Source organism: Asparagus officinalis, chromosome 2, assembly GCF_001876935.1.
Source record: "Asparagus officinalis chromosome 2, Aspof.V1, whole genome shotgun sequence".
Lineage (NCBI taxonomy): Eukaryota > Viridiplantae > Streptophyta > Magnoliopsida > Asparagales > Asparagaceae > Asparagus > Asparagus officinalis.
Window position 1 is genome coordinate 82,848,930 of NC_033795.1, and position 20,475 is coordinate 82,869,404.

The following is a 20,475-nucleotide window of genomic DNA, read 5'->3' on the forward strand; positions in this document are numbered from 1 at the left end:
TGGTAAGTAAGAAATTTTCTAAACAAATCCATTCATAATTTTTTTTTCCTAAAAATAGACCCCTTGAGTTTTTTTTTTACAAAAATCGACCCATTTTGTCTTAATCCGGTTTCTAAATAGTTGGGGTTGTCAATCCCTGGCTATTTAGTGTATAGAATGTTAGGGTTTAGGGTTACAATTAGGGGTTTAAAATCTCCTAAATAGTCGGGGGTTGGCAACCCCGACTATTTAGGAACAAGATTAAGATAAAATGAGTCTATTTTTGTAAATAAAACTCAATGGGGTCTATTTTTAGAAAAAAAAATGAATGAGTTTATTTGGAAAATTTCTTCTTAGGGTGAGTGTCTAACCCTGTAATTCGAAGGGCATTCCCGTAAATTGTTAAAAGATCAAGGGCACATTCGGCGGTATACTCGAGAATTTCCCCTTCCCGCCTTTTCCCCACCCATCTCCTTTTAAATACAGACAAATCGGAGGCAAAAAAAAAAATACGAAAAAGGAAAAAGGGGAGAAAAAAAAATAGAGAGAGGGAGAGAGATGAATCGAGCGAGGAGCAAGCAGCTGATGTTCGAAGATTATCTCAGCTTCTTCGAGAATCCCGATCCCCGATCTCTCACCATGGATCAACTCAACAAGGTCAGCTGCTCTCTCTCTCTCTCTCTCTCTCTCTCTCTCTCTCTCTCTCTCGGATCTGATCTGGATCGCCTCGATCTCCTCTCTCTCTCTCTCTCTCTCTCTCTCTCTCTCTCTCTCTCTCGGATCTGATCTGGATCGCCTCGAGAGAACTAAGGGATTACTTTTGGTCGAAATTTTTACGGATTCTAACGATCAATTCCACTTTTTACACATCAGATCCTCTCGATCCACGCGTGGTGCAGGCTAAAGACAAAGGTCAGATCCAAACCTATCGAATCCCCGATCCTTTTCCTCTAGTCGAAATCTCAAACCCTAGCTTTTTTTTTTCCTTTTTTGGGAATCAGGGAGAAGCGGTGAGCGGTCTGAACGATCTCGTGATGATGAACCCTAGGCGATCGACTCTAGGCGACCGCGCCGCTGTGTACCCCTGCGCTCCGCTGGATCTCGAGGTGGTGAAGGGCGACATCAGTTCCATGGAATGGGACGAGTGCCCCATCGGATCGATCCTGGCGCGTTCGGGTCCTCCGTGGCGGCGCCTGCGCCGGTGAGAAGGAAGGATCTCGGCCGCTCCGCATCTCGCCGCCGGCGGCGGCGAGCTCCGTCTGCGTCCAGAGGAAGAAGAGGAGAGGGGGTCAAGAGGGAAAGGGAGGCCAAGGCGGCCGCCGACGCTGTCACCGCCTCGGGTCCGTTGTTCTGATGTGGCGAGTGGCCGCCCCTGAGAGGTTCCACGTAGGCAAGGCCTAGATAATGTTAGCTTTAGTGTTGATTTTGGGACTAATATAATCTTACAGTATGACTAATAGAGCCAGCTATGGAAACCGCGATTCCCCTCGCTGGGAAGCGTTTCTTATGAGATCAAATCGTTAGTCACCTTATGCATTTAAATAATTTTTTTTCAAATTTCCATGCTTGATTATTATGGTGAGAGGTTCGTGAATCTAACTTGATACTCAAGTAGATTCCTGCCATTAAATTGGATATGAATATTTGGTATGAAGGCTTGCTAGAGCGGGACCAAATATTGGGACTAATAGAGATAAGTGAATATGTCACCTCTCCTATTTGAGATAATGAGTTAACCATTCTATTAATGCATGGCTTAACTCGATTACCTAATATATATATATATATATATATATAGATAGATATAGATAGATATATATATATATATATATATATATATACATATATATAATATATATATATATTTGATATTTTAAAAATTCACGTCTGATAATAAGGACTCGTTTGGCTATCGTATATTTTAAAGGGGAAAGAGGGAGAAACTACCAAGGGGAAAGGAGGGGGAAAATAAAAAGTTGCTAATTGGCAGCTTTCCCCCTCACTCCCCTTCAAAATACCCGATCAAACAAGCCCCTAAGTAGAAAATCCTATCGAATCACGAACCATATCAGCTGCTGTCTTGTTGAGCCTCAAAAAGCGCCCCTTTACCGCAATATATTTCAAGGCGGCGGTTTTATGCGAACTATCGAATCCGCAATCCTAGATTTAAGTATATCTTGGAGCCTTTTGTGCCTCAAATAATTAATCCAATCGCACCTTGTCTCATTCCCACCTCTCTCACCTTATCCTCTCGCCTCCGTCTTCTCTAAAAAATAATGAATCCTCCTCCGCCCTTCTCCAAAAACCCCACCCCCTTATCTCCCCAAAACCCCGGTCAGAAACGGCTCGACCCCCTGATCCTTGAGAGCGGCTCGATTGGCCTCCTCAACCCCCCCTCGCTACTAACAATCCCCTCCCAAACCCACCTACGCCCAAAACCCCCACCCCCGCTCCCACAAGACCCCCAGGCTCCGCCCCTCTCCTCCTCCTCAAAACCGGAATGCCCCAAATACCCTCCTCCCTCCTCCGCGCCTCGCCCTCTCCTCCGACTTCCGGCCCGTCCCGCCTCCACCAAATCCATCTTCAAGCGGAACCCGCACCCCACCCGCCGCCCTAACCCGCCTCCCCCTCCGCTCTCCCTTTCCTCCCTCTCCCACCTTCCTCTCCTCCTCCCCCACCCACCGCCTGCCCACCTCCCCCGCACCTACTCCGCGTCCCGACGATACTGCTGTCATCCTCACGCCCTCCCCGACTCGGCGCAGCCCGCCTCGCCACAAAAGCCCTTCCTTCTCAAATCTCCTCCTCTTCATGCGGGACCCCAAGGAGAAGGGGCAAGCCCTCTTGACCTCCACCATCTCATCCCTGAGGCAAGCTCGGCCGCCCGACCTGCCGCACAGATCTTTCGCGGCGCCGTGAGGACGGCCGTCGGCGACACCTATATATATATATATATAGATAGATATTATGATATTATATATATATATATATATATATATATATACATATATATAATATATATATATATTTGATATTTTAAAATTCAGTCTGATAATAAGGACTCGTTTGGATCGTATATTTTAAAGGGGAAAGAGGGAGAAACTACAAGGGGAAAGGAGGGGGAAAATAAAAAGTTGCTAATTGGCAGCTTTCCCCCTCATTCCCTTCAAAATACCCGATCCAAACAGCCCCTAAGTAGAAAATCCTAATCGAATCAGAACCAGTATCAGCTGCTGTCTTGTTGAGCTCAAAAGCCCCTTTACGCAAATATATTTCCAAGGGGGTTTTATGCGAACTATCGAATCCGCAATCCTAGATTTAAGTAATCTGGAGCTTTTGTGCCTCAATAATTAATCAATCGCCCTTTCTCTTCCCACCTCTCTCGCCTTATCCTCTCGCTCCGTCTTCTCTAAAAAATAATGAATCCTCCTCGCCCTCTCCAAAACCCACCCCCTTTCATCCCCAAAACCCCGGTCAGAAACGGCTCGCCCCCTGATCCTTGAGGAGGGCTCGATGGCCTCCTCAACCCCCCCTCGCTACCTAAAACCCCTCCCAAACCCACCTACGCCCAAAACCCCCACCCCCGCTCCCACAAGACCCCAGGCTCCAGCCCCTCTCCTCCTCCTCAAAAACCGGAATGCCCAAAATACCCTCCTCCCTCCTCCGCGCCTCGCCCTCTCTCCGACTTCCGGCCTCCCGCTCCACAAATCCATCATTCAAGCGGAACCCCGCCCCCACCCCACCCCCCGCCGCCCTACCGCCTCCCCTCCGCCTCCCTCCTCCTCTCCCACCTTCCTCTCCTCCTCCCCCACCCACCGCCTGCCCACCTCCCCCGCACCTCTCCGCCCCGACGACTACTGCTGTCATCCTCCACTCCCTCCCCGACTCGCCAGCCCGCTCGGCCACAAAAGCCCTTCCTTCTTCAAATCTCCTCCTCTTCATGCGGGACCCCAAGGAGAAGGGGCAAGCCCTCTTGACCTCCGACCATCTCCATCCCTGAGGCAGAGCTCGGCGCCGCCCGATCGCTGCCGGCACAGATCTTTCGCGGCGCCGTGAGGACGGCCGTCGGCGACACCGTCTTCGCCCACACCGCCATCATCTCCGCCTTCGCCCGCAACGGGCGGTCCGCCGACGCGGTGTCGGTCTTCGAGCTCATGAGGAGGAAGGGGCTGAAGCCCAATGTGGTATCCTACAACGCCGTCATCGATGCCTGCGTGAAGGGGAGCGGGGACGTGAGGGGTGCGGTTGGGTTCTTCAGGGAGATGGTCGAGGGGAAGGTCCGGCCCGATTCGAAGACGTTCAACTCCTTGTTGGCGGGGTGTAGCCGCGCGGGGGAGGTTGATTACGCGCGGGTTTTGTTCGAGGAAATGATGAGGTTGGGGATTGGGAGGGATATCTATACTTACAACACGTTTATCGATGCGGTGTCAAAGTGCGGGAACATGGAGCTCGCTGTTAAGATTATGACGGAGATGCCTGCCAATGATCTGAGGCCGAACGTGGTTACTTTCAGCACTTTGATTGATGGGTACTCGAAGTTGGAGAGGTTCGATGAGGCTTTGGATTTGTATAGGGAGATGAGGGTGTTAGGGATTAAGTTGGACCGGGTTTGTTATAATACCTTGTTGTCGATTTATGTGAAGATTGGGAAGTTTGAGGAGACTGCGAGGGTTTGTGAAGAGATGGAGGCTATGGGGGTTGATAAGGATACGGTGACATACAATTCGCTGATCAAAGGGTATGGAAAGCAAGGGAGGCTTGATATAGTTAGCTTCTTAGTTCGAGATATGAGGGAAAAGGGTGTTTCTCTGAGTGTATTAACTTACTCGACTCTAATAGATATTTATTCAAAGGCGGGATTGTATGGAGACGCAGCGAATGTTTTCTTAGATTTCAAGGAATCCGGTTTGAAGGCAGATGTGGTCTTGTACAGTTCTTTTATAGATACATTGGCCAAGAATGGGTTGGTGGAATGCGCAGTGTGGTTGCTTGATGAGATGGTGAGGGTTGGGATTGAGCCTAATGTGGTCACTTATAATACTGTCATCGACGGTTTTGGTAAATCTAGGGATTTTATGGACGAGGATGGTGCGGCTGTTTTTGGTCCAATTGTGAAGGGAATTGGACAACCGAAGGTGGAGGAGGCGAGGAGGTCAGAGGAATTGTTCTACATTTTGGGATTGTTTCAGAGGATGGTGCAGCGGGGAGTGAAGCCTAATGTTGTTACATTTTCTGCCATACTGAATGCTTGCAGGTGGAGTGCTGTCTTAACCTCTAGTATTCCTTACTTGTGAATTGTTTTGATTGTAGGCTAATCGACTTATTGTCAAAGTTCGGATGTAAGAGCATATTACTGTATTTTAGGGGGATCTAAAAAATGCTCAATACAAAACATGACACGCAATTGGCAATTAATCAACCGCAATTTGCTTCACATTTGAAACCAGTGTTCTCTAGAGAACTAAATGACCTATGTCAATACGTTATTCCTCGTTTTCACTCAAAAGGACATTATTCCTTTTCATGTTTATACAGTATATCAATCGATGCACTGATTTAACCCAATAGTGAAATTGAATAAAAGACTATAAGATGATCACATTTATTCGTTGACATGATACTACACCTGATTATCGTAGCTGTGTGGAAAATAAAAAAAAAAGACTCGATTTGCCATTCTGTCCTTGATTTTCCTGGAGTTTGCATTTGACACCTTGTTTTCTTATTTATTTACTTTTACTTTTTTTTGCCCCCTTGAAGCACTGTGGACCCTTTGGTATGTCATGTTTAGGTTATTGTCCTCCATGTGTGTTACATAATTTGAGATTTCATTGCTATGGTAATGTATGTCACTGAAATTCCATATAGTGAGGCACGCTTGAGGATGGTTGTTATGAGCAATGTAAAAATAGTTTATGCAAAGTATTGACTGTGTTCTGTTTTATATTTGAGATTATTATAACAGTGTCTCTGACACATTTGCTTCTTGAAATTGCAGTCGTTGCAACTCATTCAAAGATGCATCTATATTGTTGGATCAACTTCGTTTGTTTGATAGCTTTGCCTACGGCATAGCACATGGGCTTTTGATCGGTAGCAGGGATGTGTGGGTGCAAGCTCGTTCCCTGTTTGACGAGTTAAGGCACATGGACCTTCCCACCTCCTCTGCTTTCTACAATGCTCTCACAGACATGCTTTGGCATTTTGGACAAGTAAGATTTTAAATCCCTCCCTTTTTTACTATTTACTCAATTTTCTCGCACAATCATAAATATCATTGCCGCTTCATTCTAGCTAAGTGCGTGGTCAATAGATTTGTTTGGTTACATTGAAAGGTACAGGAACCAGTTCCTTTATTTAAAAAAATTTAGTATATTCATCCATAGGCATTGTGTTCTTTTAACGTGTCTGTATCAAAAAGATGACGACGACTTTACTAATATAGAATATTTATTCCTCGCTAAGATAATTGAGTTATAATTTATGGGGACCATGGATTCATTAAGCCAACCAGACCTGTAATTTAAATATTTCTTTGACCGTTTGTAATTATGTTCAACTTTGCTTTCTATTTCATTGGCTTGATTTAATAAAATGAAGACAGATGGTAATGTGTTTAGCTAAATTTCCATGTATGTGAATAGTTTGAGACACGTGAAATATATCTTTGAGTTGAAGGTGTCTCTGTGTATTTTCTTATTGCAGAAACGGGGAGCTCAGCAGGTGGTGCTTGAAGGGGTACACCGTCAAGTTTGGGAGAATGCTTGGAGCGACTTCTGCTTGGATTTGCACCTCATGTCATCGGGTGCTGCTCAAGCTATGGTTCATGCTTGGCTTCTTAGTGTTCGCTCTATTGTTTTCGAAGGAAGGGAGCTTCCTGAGTTTTTGAGGTAGGAGTCCTTTATGTTTGTTCTCCCTGGTCGTTTAGTCCTGCACCTTGTGCATTAATTCCCCCTTCAAATGCTCAATAGGAACTAGTCGTGTATAATCTTGGGCTTCTTTTTTCCTTCAAACTCCAAATTCTTGACCTTCAGTTTGCTCCATCATAATCATACATGTCCACTTTTAACGGACCAGTACCCATACTTGATGACTTATATTTCAGCACGAAATTAGTCAACAAACGATTCACGAGCCCTAGTGCATTTTAGGTTGGCAATAGTTGATGTTTCTCTTTGGCTTGGAACACCACAGTTTTGAATGTCGTTACCAGTGTGCTCTTGTCACAATAAATATTTTCCTGGTCAATATAAAGGTGAAGTAAGCTACCTCCCCTAACTTACTGAATGCTAAACTCTACTAACATAATGAGTGATGATGTACCTAAAATTATTCTGTTAACATTTTAAGCACATTGAGTTCTAATGTTGTGCATTGCTCATTAACCTGAAGAAACTTGGTTGGGTTGCTTGTCCAAACTTTGTTTTTTTGAGAGCAGTGTTTCTCAGATGTTCCACACCAAATGTAAATCACTATTCTGTAGATTATGGATCTATATATTGATCAAGCAGAATGCATATCGATCTGGGGAAGGATCAAAAAAGCCGAGCATTTTGCTTTTGGTCTAAGTCTGGTTTATTTTTCCTCTGCAGCATTTTGACGGGATGGGGGAAACACAGCAAAGTAGTGGGTGCCAGCACACTGCGCCGAGTCATCGAGTCTCTTCTCAAGTCCATCGGAGCTCCCTTCCAATTAGAAAGGTTCAATATCGGGCGCTTTGTTTCTCCAAGCGCAGTCATCGCCTCTTGGTTGAGGGAATCGGGCACGATAAGCATCCTTCTCCTCCGCGACGAGCGGACGCGAACGGCGAACCCTGAGAACTTGCTTCCTCAGCTCCGAGCCCTGCAATTGTAGTTGTGAAACCAATGTAGCGTGAATTGGTATTGTACAAGTTGTTGTAGATTTATTTAAGTCACGATTCTTTGGTGTGTGGGTTGTAGGGGGCGTTACTGGTTTGATTGGAAACTGAAGTGAAAACTGAAGAGGACTGCTTTGCTTGCTTCTCCTCTTTTTTGATGTTAGAGCGACTTTTGGCATTTTGATTTCTATCAAAACAGAAATATAGAAGTGATGCCTTGTTGATCTCGTACGAGGAAATTGTTTTCTTCATGGGTAGCATGTACTGATTATATTTAGAGGTTTTTTTTTTGGCAAGTTGTCAAAGTGGTTTATAATTCACTCTTCTGATTAATAAGCCACTTTGAGGTGTTTCGCAAATAGCTTATTTTGATTGATAAGCCATTAAAAAATAAATTAGGGTACACCAAAGCATGTTTGGCGGCTTTGCATTATAATCCATTTGGCTTACAAGCGGGTATAACTGTATAAGTCAAAGTGCTTGGTAAAGTTAGTAGATTTGAATGTTAGCAAATGGGTGGCTTATAAGCCATCATTATCACATGAACGATCAAAAAATATATAATGGGGCTGACGAGAGATAAACGAGGCTTGGAATTTTTCAAAATGATGATGGGTGTATTGAACTATTACTCAATCAATCCCGGTAGCTTATGAGTCATTAAAAAATAAGCTAGGATATCCTAGCTTTATTTCTGGTGGATTATAATCTACAAGGGCTGATCGAGTAAAAATCTAATACTCCTAGCAACATTTTAAAACTTTTCAATATCCATTTATTTGTTTCTAGCCTCATTAAATGCTTTTTTGATCATTTTGACAACAACGACGACCGACAAGTCACATATTTGCCAAACATTCTATTATTAAAAAAATTAAGATCTACTTAATTTATCTCTTAAACTGATAAAGATTAAGGCCCAGTTCAGATTATCAGAAGGCGCCCCTTAGCTTGGGTTTATAACTTTAAGATTTTATCCGGAAACACAACGGCGTCAACCGCCATTTTTACATGCTATATGAGTATACCCTTGTCATTTTGTGAAGCTAAATAGACAAATTCTCATATAGTGTGATGACCTTGGGCTTGAAATTTTATTAGCAAACCAGTTTCCATTATTCTGTCTAGGTGGTTTAGTTTTATGGGTTTTTGCTTTCACACCCATTTGTTTACTCCCATTTATCTTTAAACCAAAGTACTATTATTTCTATCTTTAAGCTCAATTCACCTTTTGTATTTATCTTTAAACTCAATCTCCAAAATATAAAAACAAGTGGTGAAAATATAGTATTTTGAAGATTGGGTTTAAAGATAAATACAAAAGGTGAATTGGGCTTAAAGATACAAATAATAGTACTTGAGTTTAAAGATAAATCTATACTACTTATAAAAGAGAATACCCCTGTTAAAACTTTTGATTTCCATTTTTACCCCCTCAATTTTTTATAACTCAAAATTATACTATTAATTATAAAACTAATGATCCATAACCTCTCATTAACTATGCACCTTTTCGTTTTCTCAAATTATTTGGTTATTCACTAGAATATATTAATAATTTATAATGATAACAAAATTCATGAATATATAATAATTTATTATATATAATTATTAATTATATAAAATAGTAAAAGCCATTCATTTAATAAATTATTGCACATAATTATAACTATGATTTTTTATATTATAACGATTATTACCCTTTACGATATTATAATATCGTCTTAGATATAAAAATTGGACATTATGAACATAGTGCAATAAAATATTGGATCTTAGCAATTTATGAGTCATGCACTTTTTGTTGGAAAGTAAATGTCTCATATATTTCAAGGATCCAATATTTTTATATAAATTATTTTTTCTGAATAATAGTATTTTTAATTTATATCATCCAATTTTTTATTACTAAAATGATATTAATTATTAAACAATGTAATATTCTTTATAATATAATGTCATATAATATTAAAAATTATTTCCATTATTTAATAGATATTGTAATAAAATATATACATGACATAAATATTTAATAATTTAAATGGTTTAATTATATCAATAGTGTTACTTAAACTAATGATTACATTATTATTTAATAATTATACTCCTAAATAATTGTTTAATAGTATAATAAAAAAATTAAATAACTATTAAATATATGTTAATAATATTATAAGTACTAATATTTGTATAAGTTAAAAAAATTTAATCATAGTGCAATAAAATAATTTTTAATGGTTATATATAATTTATTAAATAATATAATATTAAATACAACAAAATATCCACGTGCAAAGCACGTGCATTATACTAGTGAGAGTAAACAAATGGGTCTAAAAGCAAAAACCCCTTAGTTTTATTGTTACTTGGACTACCTTGTGAAGAGATTACAGGTATTACAGCAGAAAACAGTTTGATCACCCAGCGGTCGGCCGTGAGGCAGGCGTGGTCGACCGGAAACGTGCACGAAATCTTGGTGTGTTTCGGAGCTTGGCGCGGTCGCGGTCGACCGCCAAACCCTGTAGTGGATTTTTGGTTCTGTCGTTTGGTTTCGGTCGACCGCCGCAGTCGACCGCGTGTCGCGGTCGACCGCCGCAGTCGACCGCGCGTCTGCTGGACCTTGGGCTTTGGTTTCCTGTTCGCTTTGGGATTGTGTTTTGATATATAATCAAAACACGTTTTTTCTAGGGTTTCTATCAGAGATTTTAGATTATACTGAGCATATTGAGAGGGATAATTTGTGAGTAAGTTAAGAGATTTGGTTTAGGGTTTATTTGAGTGATTTTGTGAGATTGTAACCCTTTATACTCTCTTTAATTTAGCAGAATCTCCCCATCCTCTCCCCGTGGACGTAGGCAAATTGTCGAACCACGTATATCTCTGTGTTTGGTTTGATTTGTCGTATTTTGAATTGGATTGTGTTCTTGTGTGGATTGGTTCTCTTCCCCCGTGGCTCACGGACTCGTTCCGTGTGCGAGCATGCTTCCGCATAGGCGCACAACACCTTGATCCTCATTTTCTGTCTATTTTTGACCCTACATATGAAATCAAATGAAAAGAGAATTTCACAGGAAATTATGTTGAACCAGCACGAGCATCCTTTACTAAAGCCTGTCTTTATGTTTGGATGATACACGGTGGTACTATGAACCTAGCTTCGAGCTTTTATAAAAAAAAATGTTCTTATTCATGCAGTTGACATACTAGGCAAGTTTTCTCTAATAATTTTAGCTAACATGTACGGCATGAAAGATATGCATATAGATTAATTATCTGTATCTAGACCTATACATGCCCTAGTCAATACCTAGACTTAATGAATGATGTCCATAAAGCATAACTTATCTTAAGATTTCAAAAGCACATCAACAACTCATGCGTGTTGACAAATGAAATAATTGTTACATCAAACAATAATATAAATGCCTAGTGCTTCACTGGATCACCTTATTTACGGTCGTGTGATCTCCTTTATGATCTCTTTTTGAATTTGTAATATAAAATCTCACATATTAATGATGTGGGCTCAGTATTTAGTTGAAGGAGTTGATGCCTTCTCACTCTCAAATCTGTACTCTTTTAAATTTTGGCTAACAAAAAAAAAAATCATTGTTTTTTTAAATTAAAAGGTCCAATTTATGATTTAATACAAATAATAATAATAATAATAATAATAATAATAATAATAATAAATGAAAAATCGTGTTAAGACCTAAAAATCAAAAGTTAATGTGTCCCAACCCCTCATATTATTGTCCATGTGCAAAAGCCCTAAAAACTCAAGCTCAATGGGATCCAGCTCTTCTATATCAACACTATACCACCCTTTGTATACTATATTTCTTCAACATCCCAAATATACATTGACATTCATTCTCCCAAATCTCACGAAACTCCATCAGCTCCCAAATATACTTTGTACAACTTCTTCCTCCAAATCTTAACATTGTATGTTCTTAATGTTTGGGTATTCTTGTTATCTATATTTTTAAAATCCTCGTACTCTCTCCTAACCCTAACTCTAACCCTCCTACTCACTCCTAACACAAAACTTATAGTTATATGGCTTTATTGTAAACTATGAAAGTTTAGGTGTGAATTTTACCTGGCTGATATTAGCTTTACTCATTATATGTTAAGTTTATAGCATAACCGTTAAGTATATATAATGTTGTTAATTTTGATTTACTCATTAACTGTTAAGTTTACTAATTGGATATTAAGTTTACCCATTTGATGTTAAGTTTACCCATTGGTTGTTAAGTTTAACCATTGGTTGTTAAGTTTTCTCATTAAGTTTATTCATTGGCTTTTAAGTTTATCTATTAATTAACTATCAAGTTTCAATTCTATTGAAATAACTCTTTAAAGTTATGGTATACACCGGTAAACTTAATAGTCAATTGGTAAAGTTAACATCAACCAGGTAAGATTAACATCAACCAGGTAAGTTTACTAATTGGATATTGAGGGGCAAGAAGGTAACTTGGGCCGAGTTCAGCTAGGCAGCTAAGTCGGTAGACATGTGCTACATGTCGATTGTTGAGAGATGTGAGTCACCTAGTCATTTATTATGGGAATGATAGCAGGTGACCGGTGCTGACTGGGTCCAATGAGTCATAAAGGCTATAGGAGCTAAAGAAATGATGACTTTGTCAGAGTAGTTAATGCAAGGACAACGGTAGTTGTCGGCTCCGGGTTCAAGAAAACTACCGATTTTTTTTGTTTTACAGCTGGTGGTTGACTATACCTGTTGACGGCTAATACCACGGGCCAAGTGGGGGTTATTCGCAGGAGCGACTAGCTAGTTTGGACTATAAGTACCGTATTTTGATATGGATACGCGAGATGTCGGCAGAACAGTGGGTCGAGTCGGGTGGCTTGTGGAGTCGATTGAAGGGTTGGCCGAATAGTACCGTCTTTTGTCTCAATTACGCGAGATGTTGGCTGAATAATGGGCAGAGTCGGGTGGAGGCTATATTCGTCTTAAATTAGATGTATTAAGACACGTGGCGATTGCTCTGTGGAGATTAATATTTAGTATTTATTAAGGGTATAACAAGATATATGTTAACCATAAATTGTTTCTGTTAAGTATCACCCATACTTGTTAACTAGAAATCTGTGCCTACTAACTATAACAAGAAAAAACCCCGCAGAAATATAGTTGTGGACGAGGAAGAGAGAGAGAGAGAGAGAGAGAGAGAGAGAGAGGAGAGAGATATAAGTGCAGTTAACATGTAGTAATTAGGGGTGGGCAAAAACCGAAAAAAACCGGTTCAACCGAATAAACCGCCCGAAAAAACGGATCGGTTAACCGAACCGAATTATATGGATGAGAAGAAGTCTGTAAACCGCCCGAACCGAATTAAATCGGTTTGGATCCGGTTTGAACCCCTAAACCGCCCAAAAAAAACTGTAAACCGCCCGAACCGAATTAAATCGGTTTGGATCCGGTTTGAACCCCTAAACCGCCCAAAAAAAAACGATCCGAATTCTTTTGGGCGGTTTAGAGACTAAACTTATACCTCAAAACTTTTCCTGTTATCATCCAATAGATTCAAACGGCGCAAGGAGCAGTTTCAAGCAATGAGTACAACAATATCACAGAAAAATATCCTTGAGAACTAAGTAAAGATTCAAATCAATCCAGAAAATTTGTTATGCACATGATGCACTTACAAAAGATGCATATGCTACATTATTTGAACAATATCATACAAAACATCACTCCCCCGTGTAATTAAATAAACTTAAACTTTAGTTAAAAAATTTTGCAGAAGAGATCTTGAGAATTACATAAGATTCAAATCAATCACAAAATGTGTTATGTACATGATAATTACAAGAGATAAGCATGTTGTATTATATGAACAACATCTTTAAAACATCAGTTCTCTGCGTAATTATATCAACTCAAAACTTTATTCTAAAGATGATAACCAGTCTAATAAAGCTTTGTTGGCGAGCTCAGGAACCTCATCATGAGGACAATGCCCAGCTTGCAAATTCACAAGAGAAGTCTTTGGATAGAACTCTTTGCAAATTCAAAAACCGAAACCGAACCGAACCGAACCGAATTTCGGTTGGGCCGAATATTCGGATGAAGGGAAAAAAATCTGGATCTGGATGAGAGTTTTTGAGAATTTAAAAAATTCGGATTGTATGCGGATTGGGCATAAAACAGAACCGAACCAAATATGCCCAACCCTAGTAGTAATGATAACCAATTCATGTAAAACAACAATATAGCCCTCGGTTATTAAGGCATCTAAAATTTTAATAACGGTTTTTCTATAGAGTGCCCTTGGGCACTCTATAAGAGAGGAGAGAGATAGAGAGAAATGAATGAGGAGGGGGGCCCCCCTGATTTGCATTGGGATCCTCTCTTCATTCATTTCTCTCTATCTCTCTCCTCTCTTATAGAGTGCCCAACGGCACTCTATAGAAAAACCGTTTTAATAATATGCAAATGTCCATAATTTATCACACAACATTAACAACACTTTCCCAGGTGATTCAATTTACTCAAATCAAAGAGTAAATTTTAATCGTCATCTTTGCACAAGGAAACCCCACTTATAATTCATCACCTTCATCAATATACCAACAACTACTTGCTCCACTTCAGTTTCCAGAGTACTGCATGGACAAACCCCATTAATTTGATCGATCTCCAAAATATTAATGAAAGAACCCAATAAAATAATATTAAACATGTCCTTTTTAACCTCAAAACTCACAAAAAGTGACCTAAAGAAACCCTAAACTCCAGCTCAGTAAAAAGTGAAGACTCCTCCGGTTGAAGAACTCCTATAATTAAAGAAGATCCAAGAGCACAAAGTTCATGACCTGCTTTAACTGAAGCAGGAGATGCCGATGATGATGCTGCTGGTGATGGCAGAGGAGGCCGAAGGGAGAGGGAGAGATCTGATCGTAGCTGGGGAGTCCATTGTAGAGAAAGAGAGAGAGGAAGGGAAGGGAGGGGAGGGGAGAGAGAGAGAGAGGGTTGAGTTGAGAGAGAGAGAGATGGTGATTGTGGAGGGGTATTTTTAGGGTTTACCTTTTATTATTGAGTTGATAGTGTATGAAGGGTTGAAACACAAGATAACAATGTATTTAGGGCTTTTATATAAGGAAAACCTATTCCTCTACACAAATGGGAGAACCCAAGATTCACTATTCATCATACAATAATATTACAGTGCTATTGACTGTAGCGTTACTACTGTGTCAATGAGGGGACGGGATATTGTAGCAATTTTTGATTCAAAAACACTGCAGCAAAAGGGGGTACTGTAGCAATTCAAAAAAAATTTAAAATGTATTGTAGCATTTAAAACCGGGATTACTGTAGCTGAAAAAAAAAGATATGTCGTGCTTTGCACGGTATTCACACTAGTGATATTTGGAGCTAGGACATATGAACTTTTGACTTTTGGAGACTTGACACATTTTTTCCAAAATTAAATCATATAACAGTAGCAGCACACATTCTATTCAAGTTAGCATTTATATTAGTATAAAAAAAAATGTACTTCTTGGTATCTTTAAAACTTACTTACAAAAGGTTCAGGCTTCGACCCACAATAAGGGAAGAGAATGCTTGAAACTTGATTGTCTTTTTATCTCTTTTAAATAGTATTATTAATTATTATTGTTATAGTTCTTATTTTAACATATTAACATATTTATGCTAATTCTGACTCTTAAAGAAGTAATACTACAATAATATTCAATTATCAACAGTCTGAGGATAATAGGAAAGGAGTGAGGTTTTTGTTAGCCTTCATCATCAAACTCCTCACACGTAAAATATGAAATGAGGGATATAGGTAAGAAAAAGCCATTAAAACAATTTTATCAAAATTAGTGTTTTGCGTAAATTAAGACGTGGACCACAAAGACAAAGCCCGGCCACTTGCTTGCAAGCAAACAAAAACCCTAAAGACGTTGAATGGGAGATGGATCAATGTAGATAACAGGGAATCAAAAGGATAAGTGAGAGAGAAAGAGAGGAGAAAGTACAAAAAGGAAGTAAAGGAGAAAGGTAGAAGCAAAAGTTTTATGCGTATGAAGAAGAAACTAAAGGATTTGAGAGTTTATGATTCTCCTCGATGAATGATTTAAGTGATATGGGTGGCATTTGAATTTTCGAAGTTAGAATTATATTCTTCCATGCTTAATGCATCATTGTCACAAGCTAATTATGAGATTAATTAGCTATATATATATATATATATATATATATATATATAGAGTGAATTTCACATGGTGGGGATTGTGTCACATCATTGTCAAGGAAGAAAATCCCCTCCTTAATATGTTTTAGATTGACTCTTTAATTCGTAAAGAATAATAAAAGTGTTGTGAGTGTGATGTATCCCGTAATAAAAGTTTGGGTAAATTTCATGAAAGCCCCTTTAAATTTGGCCCACGTTTTACATGACCCTCTAAACTTTATAAACACGACTCGATCTTCTTAAATTTTTATCGGATAACCCCTAATGCGACTTAGTCTTGATGTGGCAAATAAAAATCAAATGAATTCAGATGACTAAAATACCCCTAATAACAATAGATAAGATGTAACAATTGAATCTTTTTTTTCCCACCTCTAATTTAACAATTTAAGGTACACAATTGTGGTTCTTAAGAGTCATTTAAAATTTCAAGCCGATAAACAAGTGGATATACCTAGTAATCTCCAAAAGATCCATGATAGGCCTATAAGGAGAAAAGGGTCTCAAATAAACAAAATTGATAAATTTGGTGGTAAAGCAAACACCTCAGCATTTCCCCCTTCACTAGATGAGAACTCAAAGGGCACTTTGCCAATTTGGAAAAAGGCAGCCAAAAAAAAAAAAAAAAAGCGCAACGCACATGCCCACTTGCCCCCAAGCAAGCTTACCCCAAGACAGCAGCCCAACAAAATAAAATTAAAAAATAAAAAATATTTAGAATGTCAAGAAATATGAATTATTTGTTGATAAGCCAGAGGGTGTAACCCTTTTTCAATTCATCATCTATTTATACTATCACTATTAAGACCTTAATCTATTACAAATTACGCTTAACGAAATTGGCCTGCAAGTTAACTACGCGTCGACGATCACTACTAAAAAATGAGGCATCCTAGACGGAAAATTCTGTCTAGGATACACAGAATTCCGTTTAGGATGAGTATCATAGACGGAATTCCGTCTAGAATATTTTTTTCTAGACGAAATATTGTAAACGGAAATTTTCTATCTAGTTTAATAGCAAACTAGACGGAAAATTTTTTGTCTAGGATATTCCGTCTAGGATGTGTGATTTTCTACTAGTGGATGCTAATTTTAATCTAATTGTCAATGCCAGCCATGATAAATTTTGATTGTTTCAACATTTAAAAATCTATTACTGGCATATTTTAATTGTGTACAAAGGAATAATTTTCAATGAACGGGTTAAAAGTGCATTAAACAAACAGATCTGTAATTTATATATACTTTGTCTTCAGGATGAATAATTCACACTTTCAAGGGTCAAAAGATTCCAAAGTGAATAAACAAACTTTACAACCTTTCAACATACATATAAAGTAGATTCTTAAGCCAAATATAAAATAGGAAAAAAAATAGCTAAAGTGTGATTAAGAAGAAGAGTATTCGGAATTTACTAAAAATATTTTGGACAATTTTTTAAAAGGACCCTTTTTAAATTTTATATAGCAAAAACGATCTCATGAGAAAATAATCTGCAAAACCTACCATTTTCTTCGGAAAAAGGTTCGGTTTTGCAGTCGCGATGTTTTTCGAGCTACACACGCATTTCATTCTTCTTTCGGATAGTCTCTGCTTAAAAAGGATCCTTTTAAAAATTTATCCTAATATTTTATACATATAGAACGAATGCTCAGCATAAAATCAGAATTGAAATTATTTAATGAATGAAATATATATTTTCTAGAGCCAAGTTGACACAACCCAAAGGCAAAGTTTTATCTAGAGCTTTAGAGCATCTCCAACCGAACGCTTTCCCCTCAAATTGACGCAAAAAATAACCATGTTCATCCTCCAACCGAATGACATCCCCAGCGCCATTTTGGGGGAGAGCTACAGTGCTGCGCCAGATTTGGTGCAGCACTGTAGCTTTGACGCAGTGACATTTTTTTTAGGCATAGAGTTTATTATTTTGTTGGTTTTTAATGTTTCTCTTTTTATTCATGATCAAAATATTTCATGGTAGCTTTTATTTTTTTAATTATTTTGGTAATGGGTTGGAGATGGAATAGTAATTTGGTGTAAAAACTACACCAACTTGGTGTAAAAACTACACCAATTTGAGTTTTATGGTTGGAGATGCTCTTAGACCAAAAATGCCAAAAAAAAGAAAGAAAAAGATTAAGTTATGGTTGTAAATTTGCCCAAGTGTGGGTGCAAGTGTTTATAATCCCCACCCACTAATTTATTTATTTATGTATTTAAATAAAAAATAAAATAAAATAAATAATAAATAAATGAAAAAGGAGTGGCTCCAAAATTTTGCATATAAAAACCCCTCCCCAATACCCCATCCATCGCCTACATCAACAAGTTGCAAGTTGTTCCTCACTTCACTTTCAGATTGGACAAAACCTCCCATTAATTTAATACTAATAAAAAAAACCCCATTAAAAAATATAAAAAAAGTCACCTCTAAGCTAAAAAACTCACAAAAAATGACCTAAAGAAACCCTAACCCAAACCCTAGCTCACCTAAAGGAATGGAGACTCTCAGCAGCCGAAGAACTCCTGAAGAAGATCCAAGAGCTCGAAGCCGGCCACGCGAGGCTCAAGCAGGAGATGTCCAGGCTGATGCCCGCGCGCCGACGGCGTCGGGACGGCGGAGGAGAGGCGAGGGCGCACTCGGTGCTCCCCGAAGAGGACGGCGCCTACTCCGGTGAGGCGGCGGAGCGGGGGTACGATGGCGGCGGGGAGGGAGGAGGGCGATGGGGCCAGCGGGTCTTTTGGGGGAACTCGTCGAGGCTGCAGAGGGAGAGCAAGGGCGGCCGCGGCGGCGGAGGCGGAGCGCGGCCGCGAGCGGGGGTGAGGGGTTTCGGTTGTCGCGCGATCGCAGTATTTGAATATATTGCAGTCAATGGGGCAAGCCGTTCATATTTTTGATCTTGATGGTAGGATTATTTATTGGTAAGTTCACTTGGATGAGAAAAAAGTTTACCTTTTTTTTTTGTCCCTTCCTCTTTTTAGTTAATTTGTTGCTATCTCTGGGTTGAGTTTTAGTTCATAGTGTGTTGTTGAGGTTGATGGGTTATCCGGTTGCAGTTTTCCTTTGATCTGTGCTGAGTTTTTTTTTGGGGGGGGGTTTTGAGTTCACCTGGATAAAGTTGTTTCCTTTCTTTGATTTCTGGGGTTATTGATGTTTGCTTGATAATGGCCAGTTGATAATGGCGTTTGTTTTGTTAGATTTGGGCAACTTGAGGTGTTTGGGTGTTTGGCGAAATGGGTATTTGTTAGTTTGTAGTATTTTTTAGGATCATTTTAATGCTAATGTGGGATGAGTTATGACACTTTGGATGTTTCTGGTAGTAGTATGGGATTATGAGTTGTAGTTGTTTCCGATTCAGTGGCGCTACATGTAGTGAGTCTGTTCTAGCTGACGCGGGCTATGTCTTCATATACTTGATCTTGACAATACCGGTAGTATGTCTTAAGCTCTTTGTCGGACTGGGACCAAATTTATAGGGGTTTGGAGTTTTTGGGGAGGGGTCTTTCATTTTCGGAGCAAACCCTATCATTTCATTAAATCTCCTTGTTTTAGTACAATAGAAATATAGAATGCATCGGACAGTTGGTAAACCTGTGTTGAGCTTGAGGAGAATTTATATACACCCCGAGTAGTCTTTATATAAAGCTCATCTCCACTGCAATGGGCAATTTACTTTCACCTAATTCTGGCAGTAAGCACTTGAAATCAAATATGGTTCCATCAATAGGGGTGGATATGGAGATCCATTTATACAATTACTCAATCTGCATTGACCCAAATGCATCCTGTAAATTTATAATGGATCTGTAAGTGGATAATATACATAATAAACAGTATTTTGGGTACTATGCACAGTAATTAAGTGTCATGGTAATCAATGTAGGAACCGGTCAGCAGAGCATCTTTATGGGTTTTCATCATCAGAAGCACTTGGTCAGAATCCCATTAGCCTGCTTGGAGACCCCTGCGACTTTGAAATTGGAAATAGTATCATCCAACGGAATATGATGGGGGAAAGTTGGACAGGAAAATTTCCTGTCAAGAACAAATCAGGGGAGCGCTTTGTAGTCATTGCCACTAACACTCCATTCTATGATGACGACGGTGGTCTCGTTGGAGTAATATGTGTAGCGAGCGATTCACGGTCGTTGCAGGAAGTGGCAACGTCTTCCTGCTGTCCAAAACCTATGGCATCTGGCTCTAACATATTTAGTCGGCCGAGAATCGGTTTAACTAGCAAAGGAGGTTCAGATTCGCAGCAACCTCTTCAAGTTGCCATTGCTTCCAAGATATCGAATCTGGTGAGTTAATTTCTAATGCCAAAGTAACCTGTGGCTTTGGTCTCTACCTGTCCCCTAAACTATTGAATTTTTCTCTGTTTACCCCCGAAA

General features: G+C 39.4%; 2 protein-coding genes across 2 annotated transcripts in view; both read left to right on the forward strand.

Annotated features, from left to right (window-relative positions):
- LOC109831430 (pentatricopeptide repeat-containing protein At2g31400, chloroplastic) lies at nt 488-8,065 on the forward strand. The gene is made up of 8 exons (XM_020398752.1): nt 488-636; nt 853-891; nt 981-1,180; nt 1,428-1,498; nt 3,982-5,230; nt 5,975-6,188; nt 6,682-6,866; nt 7,569-8,065. Exons 1-8 carry the CDS (start codon nt 538-540, stop codon nt 7,828-7,830), a joined length of 2,319 nt encoding a protein of 772 aa, XP_020254341.1. The 5' UTR covers nt 488-537; the 3' UTR covers nt 7,831-8,065.
- The window catches only part of LOC109831888 (probable serine/threonine-protein kinase DDB_G0272254), an 8,035-nt gene continuing 6,435 nt past the window's right edge, over nt 18,876-20,475 (forward strand). Inside the window, exons 1-2 of the mRNA XM_020399360.1 lie at nt 18,876-19,005; nt 19,968-20,385. Of these exons, the coding sequence (XP_020254949.1) occupies nt 18,956-19,005; nt 19,968-20,385 (468 nt within the window). The 5' untranslated portion in view covers nt 18,876-18,955. The remainder of the gene's footprint in view (nt 19,006-19,967; nt 20,386-20,475) is intronic.